Source organism: Podarcis filfolensis (genome assembly GCF_964270895.1).
Source record: "Podarcis filfolensis genome assembly, chromosome: 3".
NCBI lineage: Eukaryota > Metazoa > Chordata > Lepidosauria > Squamata > Lacertidae > Podarcis > Podarcis filfolensis.
In genome coordinates, this window is record NC_139606.1 from 116,761,798 (window position 1) to 116,781,241 (window position 19,444).

The 19,444-nt window shown below is 43.1% G+C and overlaps 1 protein-coding gene across 9 annotated transcripts in view; it reads right to left on the minus strand.

Annotated features, from left to right (window-relative positions):
- Window positions 1–77: 77 nt before the first annotated feature.
- LOC310758647 (L-threonine 3-dehydrogenase, mitochondrial-like) overlaps window positions 78–19,444 on the minus strand; it is a 40,647-nt gene continuing 21,280 nt past the window's right edge. For 2 of the 9 annotated variants that reach the window (XM_083605455.1, XM_083605457.1), the window contains exons 2-9: window positions 10,493–10,685; window positions 9,901–9,943; window positions 9,419–9,489; window positions 7,703–7,852; window positions 7,424–7,596; window positions 5,695–5,785; window positions 4,017–4,286; window positions 78–2,390 (exon numbers count right to left, since the gene is read on the minus strand). In XM_083605455.1, the coding sequence (XP_083461581.1) occupies window positions 2,242–2,390; window positions 4,017–4,286; window positions 5,695–5,785; window positions 7,424–7,596; window positions 7,703–7,852; window positions 9,419–9,489; window positions 9,901–9,943; window positions 10,493–10,676 (1,131 nt within the window). In that variant the 5' untranslated portion in view covers window positions 10,677–10,685 and the 3' untranslated portion in view covers window positions 78–2,241. Of the gene's footprint in view, window positions 2,391–4,016; window positions 4,287–5,694; window positions 5,786–7,423; window positions 7,597–7,702; window positions 7,853–9,418; window positions 9,490–9,900; window positions 9,944–10,492; window positions 10,686–13,218; window positions 14,981–19,444 lie in introns of those variants that run through there. The other 7 variants (XR_014545853.1, XR_014545854.1, XR_014545855.1 and 4 more) reach the window with 7 other exon arrangements.

Consider the following 19,444-nt stretch of genomic DNA (forward strand, 5'->3'; position numbering starts at 1 on the left):
AATGCAGACAGCATTCGTAGAAGGTGACTATAGTTAACATCTGGGTTGCAGGGTAAATAGAAGCAAACACAGTCGCCTTTGCATTTAGGATTTTATTCAAGTAACCATTACACTAGATTGGGGGGGGGCGCGGTGGAGAAAGAAGACAAAATCCTAAAAACTGGCACATAAGTGATACAGAAGCCAAGTAGCAAAGTTCTTCTCAGAAACAGGAATTTATTTTTGTTAAAACAAAACTGCAGAACTTAGAAATATGCAGAATGAGGTGGTTTGCTTACTTCCAACTAAATACATCAGGCTGTAAAACAACAGGATTTTGTTGACTGCACATTGGGGGCAAAACCCAAATGACAGAACCCTCTTAAATGTGTCTTCATATGAATAGTAACTGCTGCATCTACAGCCCAAATCTTAACATAGATCATGATGGTATGTTTGACTTCTTGACACCTCCTCTTATTCACCTCTCACCTTCACAGGATAAAGGACACTGGGAAACATTTTGCTCGTGAATTGCTGCTTCTTATATTGTTCATTGAACGTAGTTAAAGGAAATGGAGAAAGCAAAATAAGAATGACAGGTGCTGGCGAGTTACTCCTTGAGATCTTGAGGAGCCCTAAAACGTATTTGATCAAGTTCAACTTAGTAAGACCCACTGGGCCAAATCTTTTAAAATTTGAACTGTTTGGCAACAAAGAATTGACCAGAAGTTCAAATTTCTCTTGGAACTGTAAATATTATGGGCAAAATCTGAACATGGCAACACATATTTTTTTCAGATGAAAGTACTTTGGGTAAGAAACGAATGAAAGAAGTGCATCCCGGTACCTAACTGAGAAAGGGAGAGGGGGTTGCAGTAGATAGCCCATGTGTCATTATGTACTTTGTATATGAAGATGCTGAATGCAGGAAGCCTACTGGATCAGTCCAAACACATCTGTGTGGTCCAGCATCTTACTTTCCACAGTGGTCAAGCAGATGACCCCAAAGCCTACAAGTGAGACATATCCCTTTCCTGCTGCTGCTGCTTCCTGGCAACTTGTATTCAGAAACATATCATGTCCCTGAACCAGTGGCAGGGGCAAGAGAGAAAGATAATACATGCAGTTGGGTTAAAAATGCCTCTCCCATGCCAGCTTCTCCCCACCCCATATTTTGAGTGTCTAAAATATCAAGCCTACAGACATGGTCCAAAAGGATTGTCAAGTGAAAGATGCTAATATAACTATATTTCTAACTCTCAAGGAAATTTCCATCCCTCTAAACGGCCAAGATAATCTGCATCAGCCTAGAACACCTGGATTTGGCATCAGCCATTATTATTATTATTACTACCACTTAAATCTGTATACCATCCTATAACTGCAGCCATGTTATCCAAAAGATGAAGTGAATAAACATTGTTCTTTATTTTGCAAGGACAGATGGATCTAATGTTTATTTTAAGATTGCACCCCACGATCAACCCAACTGGACGCTCAGCTGACCAGCAATGTGTGCTTAAGGTGAGCCCCACAGATGACCTGTTCACCCCATAGATTGAGTCCGTTCTCCCCATAATGATCACCCGCTGTCTATTCCCATTATCGTAGCAGCTTCAGGGTTAAGACCACACTGTATATGTCATCCTTAACACCCTCAATCAATGTATCAACTGCAACCTGGAATAAGGTCTCAAGGAGATGTGCACATAAAATAATTTAAACGTCAAGAACGCAAACACATTTAAAACAAGGTGAAAACAGGACAAAGTAAAGACTCATTTATCTAGGTGGGAAAGCCTATCAGAACAGAAATATCCCCAATTGTTTCCAGAAAGTGCAGACAGTGAGAGCCTGTAATATCTCTATGTGAATACAATTCCACAGAATATCATCCAGTAACTAAGCCAAATATTTTATCGCATGGAAGAGATACTCAAGAGGGAGAGGAGACTGTCCCTGTGAACATTTGTTGGAGCTTGAGGCAAACAAGTTGCACATTATGAGACAGGAATGATGTTTTTCTGTGAAACCCAGGAGCTACACAGCATCCAGAAGTGCTTTTGAAATTATCTATGTGGGTGCACAGGAGATGGGGGGCAAACAGGAAGAAAGATGAACGGAGATATGAGCAAGCCTTCCTAGAAGATGGCATTCTGGTGCTGTGCTGCTTCAAGACTTCAAAACAGATGAACACTCAGTATGGCTCTGCCCAGGTCTTGCCAGCTGATCACTTGAGGCTGCATCACACCTGGAGAGTCAGTTGACCTGGGCAACCCTGGAAATGGAGCGGGTCGAGTCGAGGAAGGTGAACATGGTGTTCACCAGGTCTGGTAGATCATAATCGTGTTTCCACCCCCAATCTTGGCGAGCATTGCTGTCGTCAAAAATCATTGGCCAACTGTCAGCTGTAGCACGGGGGGGGGGGGGGGGAGAGACAAAACAGATTGTGTCATAAGCAAATTCTTCCTCGCTTTATGCTTAATTCAATAACTTCAGTGGCTCTCCCCACCCCCCACCCCAAAAAACCCCGGGTTTGCTTTTCTATTTTTAAAAGAAAAAAGAAAAGGAACAATAGCTTCAGGAGGGAGAAGTTTTGAAACAGGAAAGCATCAGGGAGGGGAGAGGGCACAAATCTTCTCTCATCTCTTTACCAAAAAATAATGTTCCAAAGGGAGGAGTTTCCTTCTTTCACTGGGATCTATATATCATATACAAGGTATCTGTAGGTCTGTTTGTGATGGTAAATGTCTATGGAACACAGCCGCCCCTCCTTCATTTGAAGTCACCTCCTTCATAAAGTAGGAAAAGCTTCTGCCTAGGTTTCAATGCACACATTTCCCCACTTGGCCCAAAGTAAAGCAATTTTCACCAGGCATTAACTTAGAGATGTTGCCTTTGGGGTGTGGGGAGGAAGACAAGATTCTGGTGGCCCTGAAGGTTTTCACTGGAATGTGTTGCGCATTTTACTACGAAATTTTACTATTTTATAAAACCCAGTGGTTTTTGCCTTACCATTTTGAGGCTCCGCTTCCCACACACCCCAGTACATCTTTTAATACTTTCCTGTCTCCCAAGAGCAAATTTGAGCATCCCCATTGCCTATATAGCACCAGACCACTGCAGAACACCACCCACCAACTCTTCTTAGCAGGAACAAATGCTCCTCTGATTGATCTGACTCCTACATTGCTCACTACGGATAAAATCCGACATAATCCACCTGTAAGACTCCTTTCTTGTTATCAAGATGCCTTACAAAGTCAGACCTTTGGATCTGCCAAACCAACTGTATGCCATTTGACAGGAGTCTACCAGCTGAAAAGTGTTTTTCCAGGCGCAGCCTTGCTATCCAAGTCCCCCACCTTCACTTCACAACTTTTAAGTACTACTTAGATCAGCCTTAACCAACCTGACGGCCTTCAGAAGTTGTGGGTTACAGCCATGTTGGCTGGGGCCAATGGAAGCTATAGTCCAAAAGTTCTGGAAGGCACCAGGTTAGTGAAGGCTAGTTACATCTATCATGCCTTGGCCCAAAGCCCGATGCCATTCATATGAAGGAGCGTCTCCATCCCCATCGTTCTGCCCGGACACTGAGGTCCAGCGCTGAGGGCCTTCTGGCGGTTCCCTCACTGCGAGAAGCCAAGTTACAGGGAACCAGGCAGAGGGCATTCTCAGTAGTGGCACCTGTCCTGTGGAACACCCTCCCACCAGATGTCAAAGAGAAGAACAACTACCAGACTTTTAGAAGTCATCTGAAGGCATCCCTCTTTAGGGAAGCTTTTAATGTTTAACAGACCACGGTATTTTAGTACTTTGTTGGAAGCTGCCCAGAGTGGCTGGGAAGCCCAGCCAGATGGGTGGGGTATAAATAATAAATGATGATGATGATGATGATGATGATGATGATGATGAAAAGAAACAATGGGATAGAGCTGAGAGGAACACCCAGACCCAACTACATCTAGCCTATTTTAAGACCCAGCAACAAGATGAACACACATTGCAGCGAAAGATCAGAGCCCAGTACTGACCTATGGCTTGTCTGACAGCATCTACTTTGTAGGAAACTTCAAGTTCTGGAATATGCTTCTGGACCTCTTGAACCAGCTCCTTGGGAGTAAAACTCAAAGCGCTGATGTTGTATGTCCTCATGCTCAGCCCTTCGGCAGGGGCTTCCATGATCTCCAAGGTAGCTCTCAGGCAGTCATCAATGTACATCATTGGGAGGCGGGTGTCGGGTTTGAGGTTGCACTGGAACTTGCCCGTCTTCATCGCATCGTGGAAGATTTGGACGGCATAATCTGGAGACGAGGAAAGTTAAACAATGTTAACTGGTAATGCAGCTGTAAGAATATAAAAAGAGCCTTTCGGATGAGGCCAATGGCCCATCTTACAGTAGCTGGCAAACCTAGACAGCATCTTAAAAAGCAGAGACATCACCTTGCCGACAAAGGTCCGTATAGTTAAAGCTATGGTTTTCCCAGTAGTGATGTATGGAAGTGAGAGCTGGACCATAAAGAAGGCTGATCGCCAAAGAATGGATGCTTTTGAATCATGGTGCTGGAGGAGACTCTTGAGAGTCCCATGGACTGCAAGAAGATCAAACCGATCCATTCTGAAGGAAATCAGCCCTGAGTGCTCACTGGAAGGACAGATCATGAAGCTGAGATTCCAATACTTTGGCCACCTCATGAGAAGGCAAGACTCCCTGGAAAAGACCCTGATGTTGGGAAAGATGGAGGGCACAAGGAGAAGGGGACGACAGAGGACGAAGGGGACGACTAAACGACTAAACAACAACAACAGTAGCTTGCCAGATACCTACAGGAAGCTGGCAAGCAGGACCCAAGCAATAAGAGCACTATTTCTTCCTGCCGTTTCCAATAAATGGTATTCGGATGCATTCTGCCTCCAACTGTAGAAGCAGAGCATAGCCATCGTGGCTAGTAGCCACTGGCAGCAGTCACCTGCATGAATTTGTCTACTCCTCCCGTAAAGCCATCCAAGTAGACCGCCATCTCTGTCACACACAGCGAAGAAGGAGCTACTGAATGCCTCTCTCTCCTTGATGTTCATCTTCCCTTACATACCATTTCCCCTAACAGTTGAGAAGTAAAGTTACTGACTAGGGCAAGGATAACCAGGCAAAGGGCCTTTTCAGTAGTGGCACCCACGCCCTGTGGAAAGCTCTCCCACCAGATGTCAAGGATCAAGGAAATAAACTGACTTTTAGAAGACATCTGAAGGCAGCCCTGTTTAGGGATGTTTTTAATGTTTGATCTTTTATTGTGTTTTTAATATTCTGTTGGGAGCCACCCAGAGTGGCTGAGAAGGTCTGGCCAGATGGACAGGGGAATACATTATTATTAATTATTATTATTAACATGAGGACCTCCAGATATTGTGGACTACTCTTCCCATAATCTATGGTCACTGACCATGCTGGCTGGGGCCAATGGGAGTTGGAATCCACAGAAGGTATCACACTGGCTATTCCTGCACTAGAGAAAGAAATAAAGGATGATAAACAACGACTGGAGTGTTTATGTGTGAGAGATACCTATTCCCTCCATCGTTCCCTTCTCCTATAGCACATGAAATGTTCTGCCATGATCTAAGGCAAGACCCCCATTTCCCCCCTCCCTCTTAATATCACTATTGTATTTTATAGGCTAACTTAATCTGTCCAGGCAGCATTGGCCCCCTTACCAGTTGTTCCCCCACCAGGCTGGGAATCAGCTGAGATAATGCCAGGGTATCTTAGGCACCGGAAGTCTAGTCCATACCTGTAATGGTAATACTGAACAAGGAAAAAAAAGATACAATTAGCTGCTAATTCTTCTACAGTAGCAACTCTAGCTACCTGGTGTTAGTGGCTTCTTAAAATGTTTATAGAGGAAATTAGGGAAACAGACTGATTTTAGGAGCAAAAAAAGAGACGTTTGCTGCAACAAAGTCTTGTGGCACCTTCAAAACTGAGAAATTAATTGTGGCTGATGACAGCATTTCACAACCTATCAGCTATTTTTGTTTAATTAATTAAATTTATATCCCTTCCTTTCCTCCATCAGGGAACCCAAAGCAGCATACATGCAGGTCCCACTTTCCGAATGCTCACAATGTGAAAAAGCAATTATCCAAAGTGAAGAACTGGTACCTAAAGCTCACTATGCACACCACAGATTCAGCTATCAGAGCAGATGGAGTTTTCTCACTTTCTTACTTGTTTATGTTATGCTAAATTGTGGCAGCCATATGGGAGGGAAACAACCATGCAGGGAGATTGGACAAATCAGTTTTTCCTTTATCTCTTCTTTGCTGTTTGGCTGCAGCCATTTCAGGAAGAAACCATGGAGGGAGCAGGGAGAGAGACTGGACAAATCACGGATTAGAAATGTTCCCATAGGAAATATTGGAAATCGTCAGCTTGCTATGCAAACACTTGCCTAGCGAACCATTTCCGGGAACGCATTGTGTCCAGAAAGCGGGACTTGCATGTACATGCGGTTCCCAGGCAGGCAGTCCATCCACAAACCAACCAGAGTCAGACCTATTCAGCAAGGTGGTGGCCTCATGTACCTTCATAAACATAGCTCGTGTCACTGGTAATACAGGAGTTTGTTGTTTACATTCTCACTCTTAGAATGGAAAAAGGCCTGAAAAGTTAAGAGTGTCAGTCCAGATTTCATGGAGTGGAAGGAGAGAGGGAATGTTCCACAGTGCATGTCACATTTTCATACAGTCGTACCTTGGAAGTCAAATGGAATCCATTCTGGAAGTCTGATCGACTTCCAAAACATTAGGAAACGAAAGCGGAGTACGTATGGCTTCCGAAAACCAGAACACTCACTTCCGGGTTTCGATCATTCAGGAGCTGATTTGTTCGGGAGCCAAGGCGTTTGAGATCCAAGGTACGACTGTACTGGCATTTGATGAATTATCTTGCGTTAAGATGCTATTGGTACAGGTAACTCAGAAACAAAATACAAGAAATTCATTTAAGCAACTTTAACCACTTTCTGCTTAATCAGCCCTGAGTGCTCACTGGAAGGACAGATCGTGAAGCTGAGGCTCCAAGACTTTGGCCACCTCATGAGAAGAGAAGACTCCCTGGAAAAGACCCTGATATTGGGAAAGATTGAGGGCACAAGGAGAAGGGGATGACAGAGGACAAGATGGTGGGACAGTGTTCTCGAAGCTACCAGTATGAGTTTGACCAAACTGCGGGAGGCAGTGGAAGACAGGAGTGCCTGGCGTGCTCTGGTCGATGGGGTCACGAAGAGTCGGACACGACTAAACAACAACAAGCACTTTCTGCGCTTTTAGCAGCATTCGCTGTCCATCCACAACACCACAGACAAATGCTCATGAAAGGGGAACCACCACCACATATTGAAGAGGGCTGGAGGCATCTGCATAAGGAAAGGGCAACTCTTACTTCTCCCATGAGCTCAGCATGAACTTTGGAAACACCGTAGATTGTCCTTGGCCTCTGGATGCAGAGATCGGGAGTTGGGTTCCTAGGGGACGTGGGTCCAAATGCTCCAATTGTGCTGGGGACAAAGAGTCTCAAGCTGTGCTCAGCAGCAATATCAAGAATGTTGTGCAATCCTGGGAACAGCAAACAGAGTTATCAGGCTTGAAACCAAGCGTTTCAACACTCCCAGAGGGAGGCAGGAAAAGCTAAACAAACAATATGAAGCAAGCTGACATCTACCGGTGATATTCACAGATCTTGCCAAAGGGACATTGGCTTCTCCAACGGCGCTGAGCAAAGCGCTGTAATGAAACAGCCACGTAATCCGGTTGTTCACCACTATCTCACGGAGGTTCTTGTAGTCCAAAATGTCAGAGTAGATGAAAGGACCTAAGAGGAGGAGGAAGGTGAAAGCATGAAGGTAAGAAGCAGCGTAAGAACCTACAAACTGGAGAGGGTCACCTGCCTTTTGGACAAAAGCCTGTTGATGGAAAACAGAATCTCAAGGAATTCCATTCTCATGTTCTCTGCAGAACACTGCATGTGTAACGAACTTCATACACATGTCTGTGCATCCTTTCATGTACATACAGAACGATCCATTACAAACAGGCGCAAAAATGTTTTGACCATGATGTTGTGCACCATCAGTTGTGCACATTAATCAGCAGGTGTCCATGGCAGTCACCCCCAAACATACATACATCTACTGCATAGCAGCTAGGCCAAATTTGACACTCGTTTCAGTTGACCAAGGCACTGTTTGAAACAGCACAAGAACTGCAAAACTGATTTCGCCAGAAACCTTCAAAGTATACAAAAAGATGAGTGCATGCACAACAAAGCTAAGGACGACATAACTACAGCATCTCCAGCTCTTGAAAAGCTATGCACTGTTCACAGAGCCAGATCTCATTTGATGCAAGCATTTTGCTTTGTTTGAACATCCATTTGGAAGATCTTTTTGCTTTGATCAGTTTCCTTCTGTACCAGGAAAATACCACTGACAAGGCAAATTGCATGGCGAGATTTAGAGAAAAATGTATCAGGCATATGAGGAAAAAGTTTCCCACCACACCGTATACAAAACTAGAAGCTTGGTTAAACTGGTTACTTCATTTTTTTGTGTGCTGTGATAAGCATGCAAGGGATCTATAGCTAGCACTAAGCTGGCCTGTCAATGCTGCTTGTATAACTACTGTACTGAAGAGTTGGTTAAAATATAGAGCTGCATGCATGGAATACCACACAGGATTTTCTTACATGCCTGGGGTCACTATGATAAAGGTTTACAATATGCCCTAAGCTGGAACCAGACAATAGCTTTTAAGAAAGGTAAAAGGATGATAAAAACATTGTTTTCCACTGGAATACACACTCATTTATTTTTCCTGCCATTGGCAACTGTCAAACAGGATTTACAAGGTTTTGAAGTACTGCAATACCCTGTGAACCAAAAGCAACAGTGGAATGAGTGAGTACACCACAAATTAGGATGTCTCTTCATTCCACTTTTCAACTCTATTGCCTCTCTTCAAAGCAGAACATCACACTGTTGCCTCTTCAGCATGATTAGATATGGCATACATTTAATGTATAGGTGTCCTTTGGTTCGTTTACTATTTATGTTCACACAGAAATAAGCGAGTCAATTCAACTGCTGTTGCACTAGCATCAACACAAACCCTTTCTTAGTTATACTGCATACATGTTGGCTTTGTTTTATGGAAAATATGAAAATTGTTGGGCAAAGATTCTTTCAAAATACATTCACCATTATTTTAATATGCCAAATGCCTATTTTTAGGCTTAGGTCAGCAAATTCAGGTGAACTGGAAGAAACAGGAAGGTGAAATATAGCATATAACTAAGTTTTCAAGATCCTTTGTCAAAGAGGATCACTGCTGCTGGAATGCAATCATAGTGTGGCTCTCTCATCATAATCTGGTCACTTACCGCTATGAAAGACATTATCAGGGGGCTTCCTAATATCTGATAGGATTACATTGTTCTTTCCAAAGCGTTTTCTAGAGAAGACAGAAAGATTAGACTCAGAACAGCTCTTCTGAATTCATTTTAATTAGCACGATAGGTTCTGGACAAGACTCTTTGAACAGAACTAGTTTTGCTAGGTGATGTGCCTTCTAGCCCAAAGTTCCTGCACTCTGAAATAGCAGCATCGACAACCCTCCTGCATCAGAAAACATCAGCCGACAACATATGGATTCAGTTTTGTGATCAACCCAGATCAGTGTACAATACAATCTCCATTGCCTCCCTGCTTTTCTTCCCCGGGCACAACTTTAGGATTGTGAATGAGATGTGCCTGATTTTCACCTTCTAACTACAAGTAAATGTGATCATTCATGGGGAATCTTAACCTGTATCTTCAAAAAGGGCACCAGAACTTCTAGTTGTAAATAGAAATTACAGCTTACCTCAAGAGCTTAGCAAGTCCTACTCCAAGTTGGCCAAGTCCCCCTACAAAACAAGATTAAATGTTTACAGCACCTGAAATGTTATGCCTTATAACAACACAAATAAAAATACTTTATGTTCTGCAGAGACTGAGAACTTTAGACATAAACTCAATTAACAGAAGCCATCAAAGGAAGCTACAGATGGGTTATTTACTTTAGTGACTTTGACCTGCACAAGAATGACCTGTAGTGTACTAAATCCTCAAACCTCAAAATTACTACCTCACAAAACATTGGCATTTCAAGAGGGCTTTGGTTCAAGAAAGAAGTGGCAGATGATCCATCATCTACAATAATCAGATGGAAGCTGAACCCTCTTTTTCCAGGGCTACATTTGGAGCAATGCTCCTGTTCTCAGTGGTCTGGAGTGAGGTAGAATGGACAGGCCTATGTGTACAAGGGGATAAGGGCTCCAAGAGGGTTCACAGTGTTTCTCTAAACCAGTATTTACATATAATCAGATGAATATCAATACAGGTGGTCTGATACAAAGAAATACAAACAGAACAGAGGAAATCAACAGCAGAGTACTGCTTAACAGCAGACTGACCTGTAATTAACACCCGTGGATGGTCCGATTCTGAGAACGACACCGAGTGAAAGCTGGCATCTGAAGCTACCTGCCGTGGTGAGAAACCAAGACACCTAACCGGCACAACAGCAATTTGACAGCCACAGCCAGGTTTCTGCAGCACCTGCTTGACAGCTCGGCTCAAGCTCCTCATGGCAGGCATTTTTCAAGGCTGTTGGAAGAAAAGGAAATTTCACGGTCACTAATAAGTGGTTCTACAAGCAGTCATTTTTCATAAGCACTTCAGAAAAGCCAGCTCTGCCTGAATTACCCAACAATTCATTAGCTACAGTGGGAGTACTCATATACAGTGGTACCTCAGGTTAAGTACTTAATTCGTTCCAGGGGTCCGTTCTTAACCTGAAACTGTTCTTAACCTGAAGCACCACTTTAGCCAATGGGGCCTCCTGCTGCAGCTGTGCCACCGGAGCATGATTTCTGTTCTCATCCTGAAGCAAAGTTCTTAACCTGAGGTACTATTTCTGGTTTAGCGGAGTCTGTAACCTGAAGCGTATGTAACCTGAAGCATATGTAACCCGAGGTACCACTGTACGCTCAATGGTAGAGCTGCTAGTCGATAGTACACAGCAGTCATGGCTAGTATCTATGTCAGGCACCCCCAACCTTCGGCCCTCCAGATGTTTTGGACTACAATTCCCATCATCCCTGACCACTGGCCCTGTTAGCTAGAGATCATGGGAGTTGTAGGCCAAAACATCTGGAGGGCTGCAGGTTGGGGATGCCTGATCTATGTCCTGTATTGAAGGCAGCATGTCTCTGAATAACAGTTGTTAGGGAGTGTTATTGCATTCAGGCCCTGCTTGTTGACTTCCCACGGGAACAGACTGCAGAACTAGGTGGGCTTTTGGTTATGATCCAAGATGGCAACTCTTATGTTCTTAGCATGTGCTTTGCATCTTCACATAGGAGTCTTTCCAGAAAACCATAGAAAAATGCTGCCAGTCACGAACAACACTCATGTAGTTGGAACAGTTCGACTCTGCAACACAGTTTACTATGCGCTCAGAACACTGGCATGCCACTGTCAGAAAGGGAAGTGCCTGAATCAACACAGGGCCAGCAAAGCTTTGCTATCCCAATATGGCAATTTGCTTGAGGGGACTCCCTTGTTATAACTGTTGATTATAAAACAAATTATCAGTTCTGACTGCTAAATTGTCATGTCTGCTGGTCTACACAGTCAAAGTCTACACCAGGGCTTTCCAAATTTTTTCATGTTGGTGACGCACTTTTTACACATGCATCATTTTGCCACACAGTAATTCAGTTTTACTAACAAACCACAGGTTAAACTAACCTCTTTCCAGCCCTGGGAAGAGCACGGGGAGCATTTACGCAACACACCTACACACTGCAGCCAGCACATTAATGTGTTGCGACACACAGTTTGGAAAGCTCTGGTCTACACTGTATTAACAACACGGCATGCAATGAACTTCTCTTGCACAAGGCCCATTGAAATGAACAGATGCTACAGAAGAACATATTATTTCAGGGACTACTGTACATTAAATTTGTACCATGCTTTTCCGCAACCATCAAGTTCTGCGCACCCTACTTAACTCAGTAGAGCATGAGACTCTTAATCTCAGGGTTGTGGGTTTGAGCTCCATATTGGGCAAAGGATTCCTGCATTGCAGGGGTTAGACTAGATGACCCTTGTGGTCCCTTCCAACTCTACAATTCTATGATTTTATGAACCAGTTAAGATTAGCTTTGATTGTAAGAGAACACTGTATAATGTTAAGATCAGAATGAAGACCAATAATAAATCTTCACTGATGTAATAGAATAGCATAGACACTTTTTTAAAAAAATCACAATACATCACTGCAGTAAAAATAGAAATCATATTGCATACTAATCATATTTCTATCATAAATTCCTGCTGTTCAGCATGAGACATACTTTTGAAACTTCCAAGTAACAAACGCACGCACAACACAGTATTAAGTACTATTCCTGCTGGCTTGCTACCTAATGTTACAGCTTCTTGAAGGCAGCCAGAATCAGCAAGGTCCTAGCTACACCTGTTGTCTATAAATCTAGTGCAGAGGGGTTAAGAAGACTGACTGCAGGCTCATGCAATTCATTAAATTTGCAGTACCTTCCCTCACAACCGTGCAAAGAAATAGGGATTCGATTAGAGAGAACACACCTATTACAAAATATATACCATTTTCCTGTACACCCCCAACCACAAAGTAGAATCTTGCTCAGCCCAACTTCACTATAATAAGTGCTCAAAGCTTACGGTTAATAGAGCTCAGCCAGAAATAAATTAGTGAGACGCATACATTGTGGGGGTGGGGAGGTAGAAGGCCAGACATCACACTTATTGACACATTTAAAAAATAATAAATACCGTATTTTTTGCTCTATAAGACTCACTTTTTCCCTCCTAAAAAGTAAGGAGAAATGTGTGTGCGTCTTATGGAGCAAATGCAGGCTGCGGAGCTATCCCAGAAGCCAGAACAGCAAGACGGATCACTGCTTTCGCTGCGCAGCGATCCCTCTTGCTGTTCTGGCTTCTGAGATTCAGAATATATTTTTTCTTGTTTTCCTCCTCCAAAAACTATGTGCGTCTTGTGGTCTGGTGCGTCTTAGAGCGAAAAATACGGTAATAAAGATTCCCCCCACACACACACACACTGCAAGGATATAGCTGCCCAGGGGTCCTTTACCTTTTTACCTTTACCTAGTCAACAAGTGTTCCATCTAGCTAGATGGCCAGTCTAGAAGTAAAGGGTAATTGACAGCTGAAGTCAGGCTAGGGTGAAAGCTTCACAGTCATCTTGGGGTGCCAAGTTCTTGCCCTACAATGGCTGTCAGTCTGGAGTTCTTAATACCTTAGTATCCCCCAGCTGTTAAAAGAAATTGATCATTTGACCTCCTTCATCTGTTTGCAAATGTGTACTGAAGTTTTTTTTCCTGTATAGGCAAAGCACTTGTACCACGACTGCAGGTTTTCCATCCTTATCAGGATGTTGCTCGTCTTTTTGGGGAGAGTGTGCACCGGGTATCCTGGAAGTCTAATTTCCATCCATTATGCCTCTGGAGTTTCCCAATACTGAATGTGACTTTAAAGAAAGGTTGCTCTTATCCCATGTTTTTCTTTGTTGTAAAAGACAGAGTTCTAATGCCCTACTGACCTAAGATCCTACACATCTCTTTACTCTAGCTTTTGAAACCTCAGCTTCATATTTTTAGGACTTGCTTTTTTTCTGGTGTTGTTTAAACTGTTTTTAATACTCTGTTTTAATTGTTGTAACCTGCCCTGGGACCTTGGAGAGGGCAAGAGCTAATGATGGCTATTTCACAATCTAAGCATCCAGTCAGAATCCATTCTTCACACTCACACAGTTCATAATTGATTACATTATATCAGGGTATTAAAAGATTAGAATAATAGAAAAGGGCATTAAAGTGCTTCAATAAGGTTAAAAGCTACACACCTTCTAAAGTTGATATACATGAATACAAGAACACACATTATACTCTCGGAACTTACATAAATCCTCACATCACCAACTGACGGAAACTACTACTTTTCATGTATATCAGTAATAGTGCTAAGCCTTAGTACTTGAAGGGAAAATGACATCTGTGTCTGGTTATTAAAATTCTGCTGACTGGGTCCCATTTAGCATCTAAGAGAAGCCATCAAACTAGAGATAATTCATTTATTCTAAATGCAACTGGAAAAAAAAATTCTAAAAAGCAAATCTTTAAACAGTGTCTTCCTTCTTCCCAATACATTAAGATTTTTTTTCTCATCTTACCTTCCCCTTTTTTGCCAGTGGCTTTGCAAAGCAAGAAGGAAAAGAAGAGGGGAAAGACATTTATAGGGCACAGCCTCTCTCCGTCAAGCCAATGGGAGTTCTTGAAAGAGTGGGAGTTGTCCATTACACAGAAAAAGGGTGTGCTCGAGAACACATGGTATCAGCACAAAACACACATCATAATCCAGGTTGTTTGATTTAAAAATAGCGTCACCACACAATGGGTACAGAACTTTGAAGACAAGAAGCAACAGCAACACTGCTTTTCTAATAATACAGGGCATGCTTGCCTGGTTCACTGGATTAATACTTTATCCTAAATTAACACCTGCCAACTATTGTTTTAATGGAAACTGAAGTAATGGTACTATAAACTGGATTTGTTTGGCTTAAAAAGAAAGATTAAAAACTCTCCAATAGTACTTCAATTTACACAACTGGTAAACTAAAAAGCCTCTAAGGTTTAGTCTGAAATGATGATGGTGGTAATAATTTATTATTTAATAATAATAATTTATTATTTATACCCCACCCATCTGGCTGGCTTTCCCCAGCCACTCTGGGTGGCTTCCAGCAGAATATTAAAATACAATGATTCATCCAGTATTAAAAGAGCCCCTAAACATATACATATATACACACACACACACACACACACACACACATGCGCACACACACACACAGTATATATAAGAATATAAGATGGATCACAAAGTATGAATGGTGGGGCATTTTTTTTACACTTAATACTTAAATTTATTAACACAAACTTGATGGATCAATGGTGTGACTCATCAGTACCAGGCAGTTTCCTATGTTCTAAAAACAAAGTTATGTAAGCCTTACTGCTGGCAGATAGGTAATAGAAGTAATATCCTCTGGCTGCAGCGTGACAGATCTCCAGAGTGATAACGTAACCTAGGCACCTGCTACACACACAGAAATCAAGAACATTTTGCATAAATTGGCAGACCTCAGGTTCATTCAGCAACAATAAGGCTATTGTTAGGGACCCTGGAGGTCTTCTTTTGCTGTAATTAACAAATTTAGGGGAGAGGGTAGCAATTTGAAGCATGAAATCAATAGAAGGCCTCTAAAGAAAACTGAGGAACTGGACTATGACCCACCAGCTGGTTTTCTACAGAAGAAAACTGGTAGCAATAAGCATGCTTTTATGAAGATAACTTAATGTACCGTGTAGTTTGGTCCTTAGGTAAGCTGAATTGAAGCTTTTAAGAGCTGTAGATTCCAGTGAACAAAATGAGAAAACTAGAGATTATGTTATATCAATCTACTGTAATTCTTTCATCGATGTACTTAATAGCTGTCCAATTAAAGTTAAACACACTGCTATTTGGAGAAGCCATCCAAAGGGACAAGATTCACACCCAAAGTTTTCAGCACTAGAAAACTGCAAATTAGTCCTGCAACAAAATGTTGCAGTCTGAAAAACTCCTTTTCAGGGCTCCATATATCCAACTCCCCACCTGGCATCCTCCCCCCCCCCAAAAAAAAACACCTCCTCTTACACACAGTATGTTCAGTGCTCACTGAGCTGTTTTACGAGGTCTCTCCTGTTAGAGGTTTCCACTTTTTTCCATTCCGCTTGCTATTTCTGCAAGCATCAGGGCTCCCCTGAACACGCCAATACCTCCCTCTTGTGCCTGGACGGTGCCATTTCTGCTACGAATGCATTGGCAGTCAGGAAGAAGTTCACAGTTGTGCAGACTCTACTACTGAGCAGAAATCACCAACACTGCACCTGCCACTGTCCACAGAGGATCCAAACTCTGAGCTATCATTAAGAAAAAACATAGCCCTCCTAGAAAGAAAATTAAGCAAATTGTGCAAGCACTCTTCTAATTTTTTTTTTAAATTTTTGGGTGAAACGACCCAGTCTGGCTGCTCCCACCTATCCATGTTTTTAGCCAATGAGTGAAGCCAATGCAGTGACTGATGAATTGTATTCATACCAGGCAACAGGAATCCCTGGGACCTTAAAGAGCTGTTTCTCCCTCTGCTTTACTTCCCTTTTCCCTTTTCTAGTAGTCCTTGGAATCTCCGTATTTTGCACTTCCTGGGAATCAAAAAATTTAGAGGAGGAGGAGTGGAGAGGAGCTGACAGGATGCATTTCATTCCACTTGCAGAGATTTTTTTTTAAAACAAACAAAGCCTGCATGGGACTGTGTGGGGATCTCTTTATCAAAAATTCTACAAATTAACTCTTCCCAACTGCAATCAATGATATTCAAAAGTATTTACTTGGGCTGAATTGTACCCTACATTATTCGGGGGAGTGGGTGGCGCTGTGGTCTAAACCACTGAGCCTCTTGGGTTTGCTGATCGGAAGGTTGGTGGGTTCAAATCTGCACAACGGGGTAAGCGCCCATTGCTCTTGCCCAGCTCCTGCCAATCTAGCAGTTAAAAAGCATACCAGTGCAAATATATAGGTACTGCTGTGGTGGGAAGGTAAACGGCATTTCCATGCTCTCTGGCATTCGTCATCATGTCCCATTGCGCCAGAAGTGGTTTAGTCATGCTGGCCACATGACCTGGAAAGCTGTGGACAAACGCCAGCTTCCTCGGTCTGAATTGAGATGAATGTTGCACCCCATAGTCACCTTTGACTGGACTTAACCGTCCAGTGGTCCTTTACCTTTTACCCATGTCATTATTGTTGCAAGGCAATTTTAGACTAGACATATCCATTTAATAAGAGGATTTCATTTTTAACTTCTTGGCAGCACTGAACAGTGTGCAACGTCACTCCCATGTTTACGCAGATTCTCAGTTTTATGTCTCTAGGTCTATTACAGCAAGTTCCTTTCCTGGAATTGCTTTTAAAACTGCAATGCCCATTTTGATTTCAAGGCGCTCTTAAATTACAACCCATAACTCTTAGCTCATGACAGCCAAGTGCTAGGTTAACCTCTGGCTCACACACTGCATTGAGCAATATAGCTTGTGCAGCAGTTACTACGCACTGCCTGCAGCACAGTTAGCGGACGATTTATGGGTCTCCCATTGCCTCTTCAGCTACTGCAGGAATGGAGTGCTGCTGCAGCAACACGTGCAAGGACTTTTTTTGAAAAATGCTGATGAAATAGAAGTTCAGAGGAAAGTGAAAGACAAACGTTGGAATTCAACATTAAGTGGCACTGGAATGAAATGCAGACCATGATGCGTTTTATTTCTGGAAGGTGGCAGGCAGCGCCTTTGCCATTAATTTCTATGCAATTTGATACCTGAACTTTGCAGAACTTTCGCAAAGTGCAAAATCAAGCATACAGTGGTACCTCGGGTTAAGAACTTAATTTGTTCTGGAGGTCCGTTCTTAACCTGAGGTACCACTTTAGCTCATGGGGCCCCCTGCTGCCACGGCACAATTTCTGTTCTCATCCTGAAGCAAAGTTCTTAACCCGAGGTACTATTTCTGGATTAGCGGAGTCTGTAACCTGAAGCGTCTATAACCTGAAGCGTCTGTAACAAGAGGTACCACTGTAGCTTGTTTTCTCTTTTTAAGCCCACATTCCCAGAACGTTCGCACTTCTATCTGAACAAGTCTTCACTGGCTTAGTCATGTACACAGAACGGAAGGTGGCGGAATCCCCAAGGACATGCTCTGTAGGGAGCTGGCTTAAGGGAGTAGGCCTGTTGGCAGACCAACTCTGTGTTACAAAGATGTCTGCAAACATGACATCCTTTGCAGACAACCGCAGTGCCTGGAGACAGACAGTAAGGTTGTGTATCCACGGCAGGGACCAGGAGAAGTGACCGCAGGGATGACTGCAGAGAGAAGAAAGGCCATGGTGCATCTGCAGCAGCACAATTGGACACCTTGATCTGCCCGAGCTGCAACAAAACATGCCTCTCCCTTCCAACAGTTTGACTTCATCCCCATTGGTGCACTCTCCCATTGCCTCTTGGGACAAACAGTTGCCACCTCGCATTTCCATTAAAGGCATCAGCCTCCTACAGCACAACAGGATGCCACATTGACTGCAATCCAGAGAAAGGTGGTTGTGCTCTCATCCTATTAAAATGAGCGTAACTTAAATTATTAACTAGCAACTTGATAAAGTGGGACTTAAAGACAATTAACTACAGTATACACATTTTTAATTTTCTGCACATTTTAATGGCAAACTCTGGAATGTAAGAAGAAAACTCCATCTCCTCTGCACCTGCAGTATAAATATTCTAGTTGGGAAGCTACAATTTGCCCTAGATTCTTAAGGCATATGTTTGCAGTTGGTGGGGGGGGGGGGGAAGCTGAGGAAAGTTGCTATTAGCATTATGCAACTCCCTCTGAAAACAAAAGTTTCACCAACATGAGGAGTGACCCTCATGGCCTTGTTAAGTCATTGCCTCACCTCACCTTGAGGACACGAGATGAAAATTGTAAGGTATTGTGTAAACGGAATAGTATTACAGAAATAATCCTCTTTCTACACTGGGTGCACAAATAGGCCAGGGAGAAATAAAGGTGGTTTCCTTTCTTTCTTAAAAAAAAAAAACATGAAGAGAAAAAGCAATAGCTTTCCCAAAATGCCCAAACAGACTACAGGCTACACATGTACATTGCTCTCCTGTGATCATGCTGCCTCAGCAGCAGAAAGCACCATGCAGGAAACCCTTATGGATCAAGTTTAGACCACTGTATTGGGAAAGAAGTTGACGTGGGTGGCGGTGTGGGTTAAACCACAGAGCCTAGGATTTGCCGATCAGAAGGTCAGCAGTTCAAATCCCTGAGACGGGGTGAGCTCCCGTTGCTCGGTCCCTGCTTCTGCCAACCTAGCAGTTCAAAAGCACATCAAAGTACAAGTAGATAAACAGGTACTGCTCTGGTTCCATGCGCTGCTCTGGTTCGCCAGAAGCGGCTTAGTCATGCTGGCCACATGACTCGGAAGCTGTATGCCGGCTCCCTCCGCCAATAAAGTGAGATTAGCGCCACAACCCCAGAGTTGGCCACGACTGGACCTAATGGTCAGGGGTCCCTTTACCTTTACTGCTTGCCTGCCTTCAGCCTGGGGCAGTACAAGAGAAGAGTCCAGCTGAGGAGAACGTATGAGACCTGTGCCCAAGCCCCTGACTCCATTGGATTCTTAAAGCTCCAAGGGGACCCAT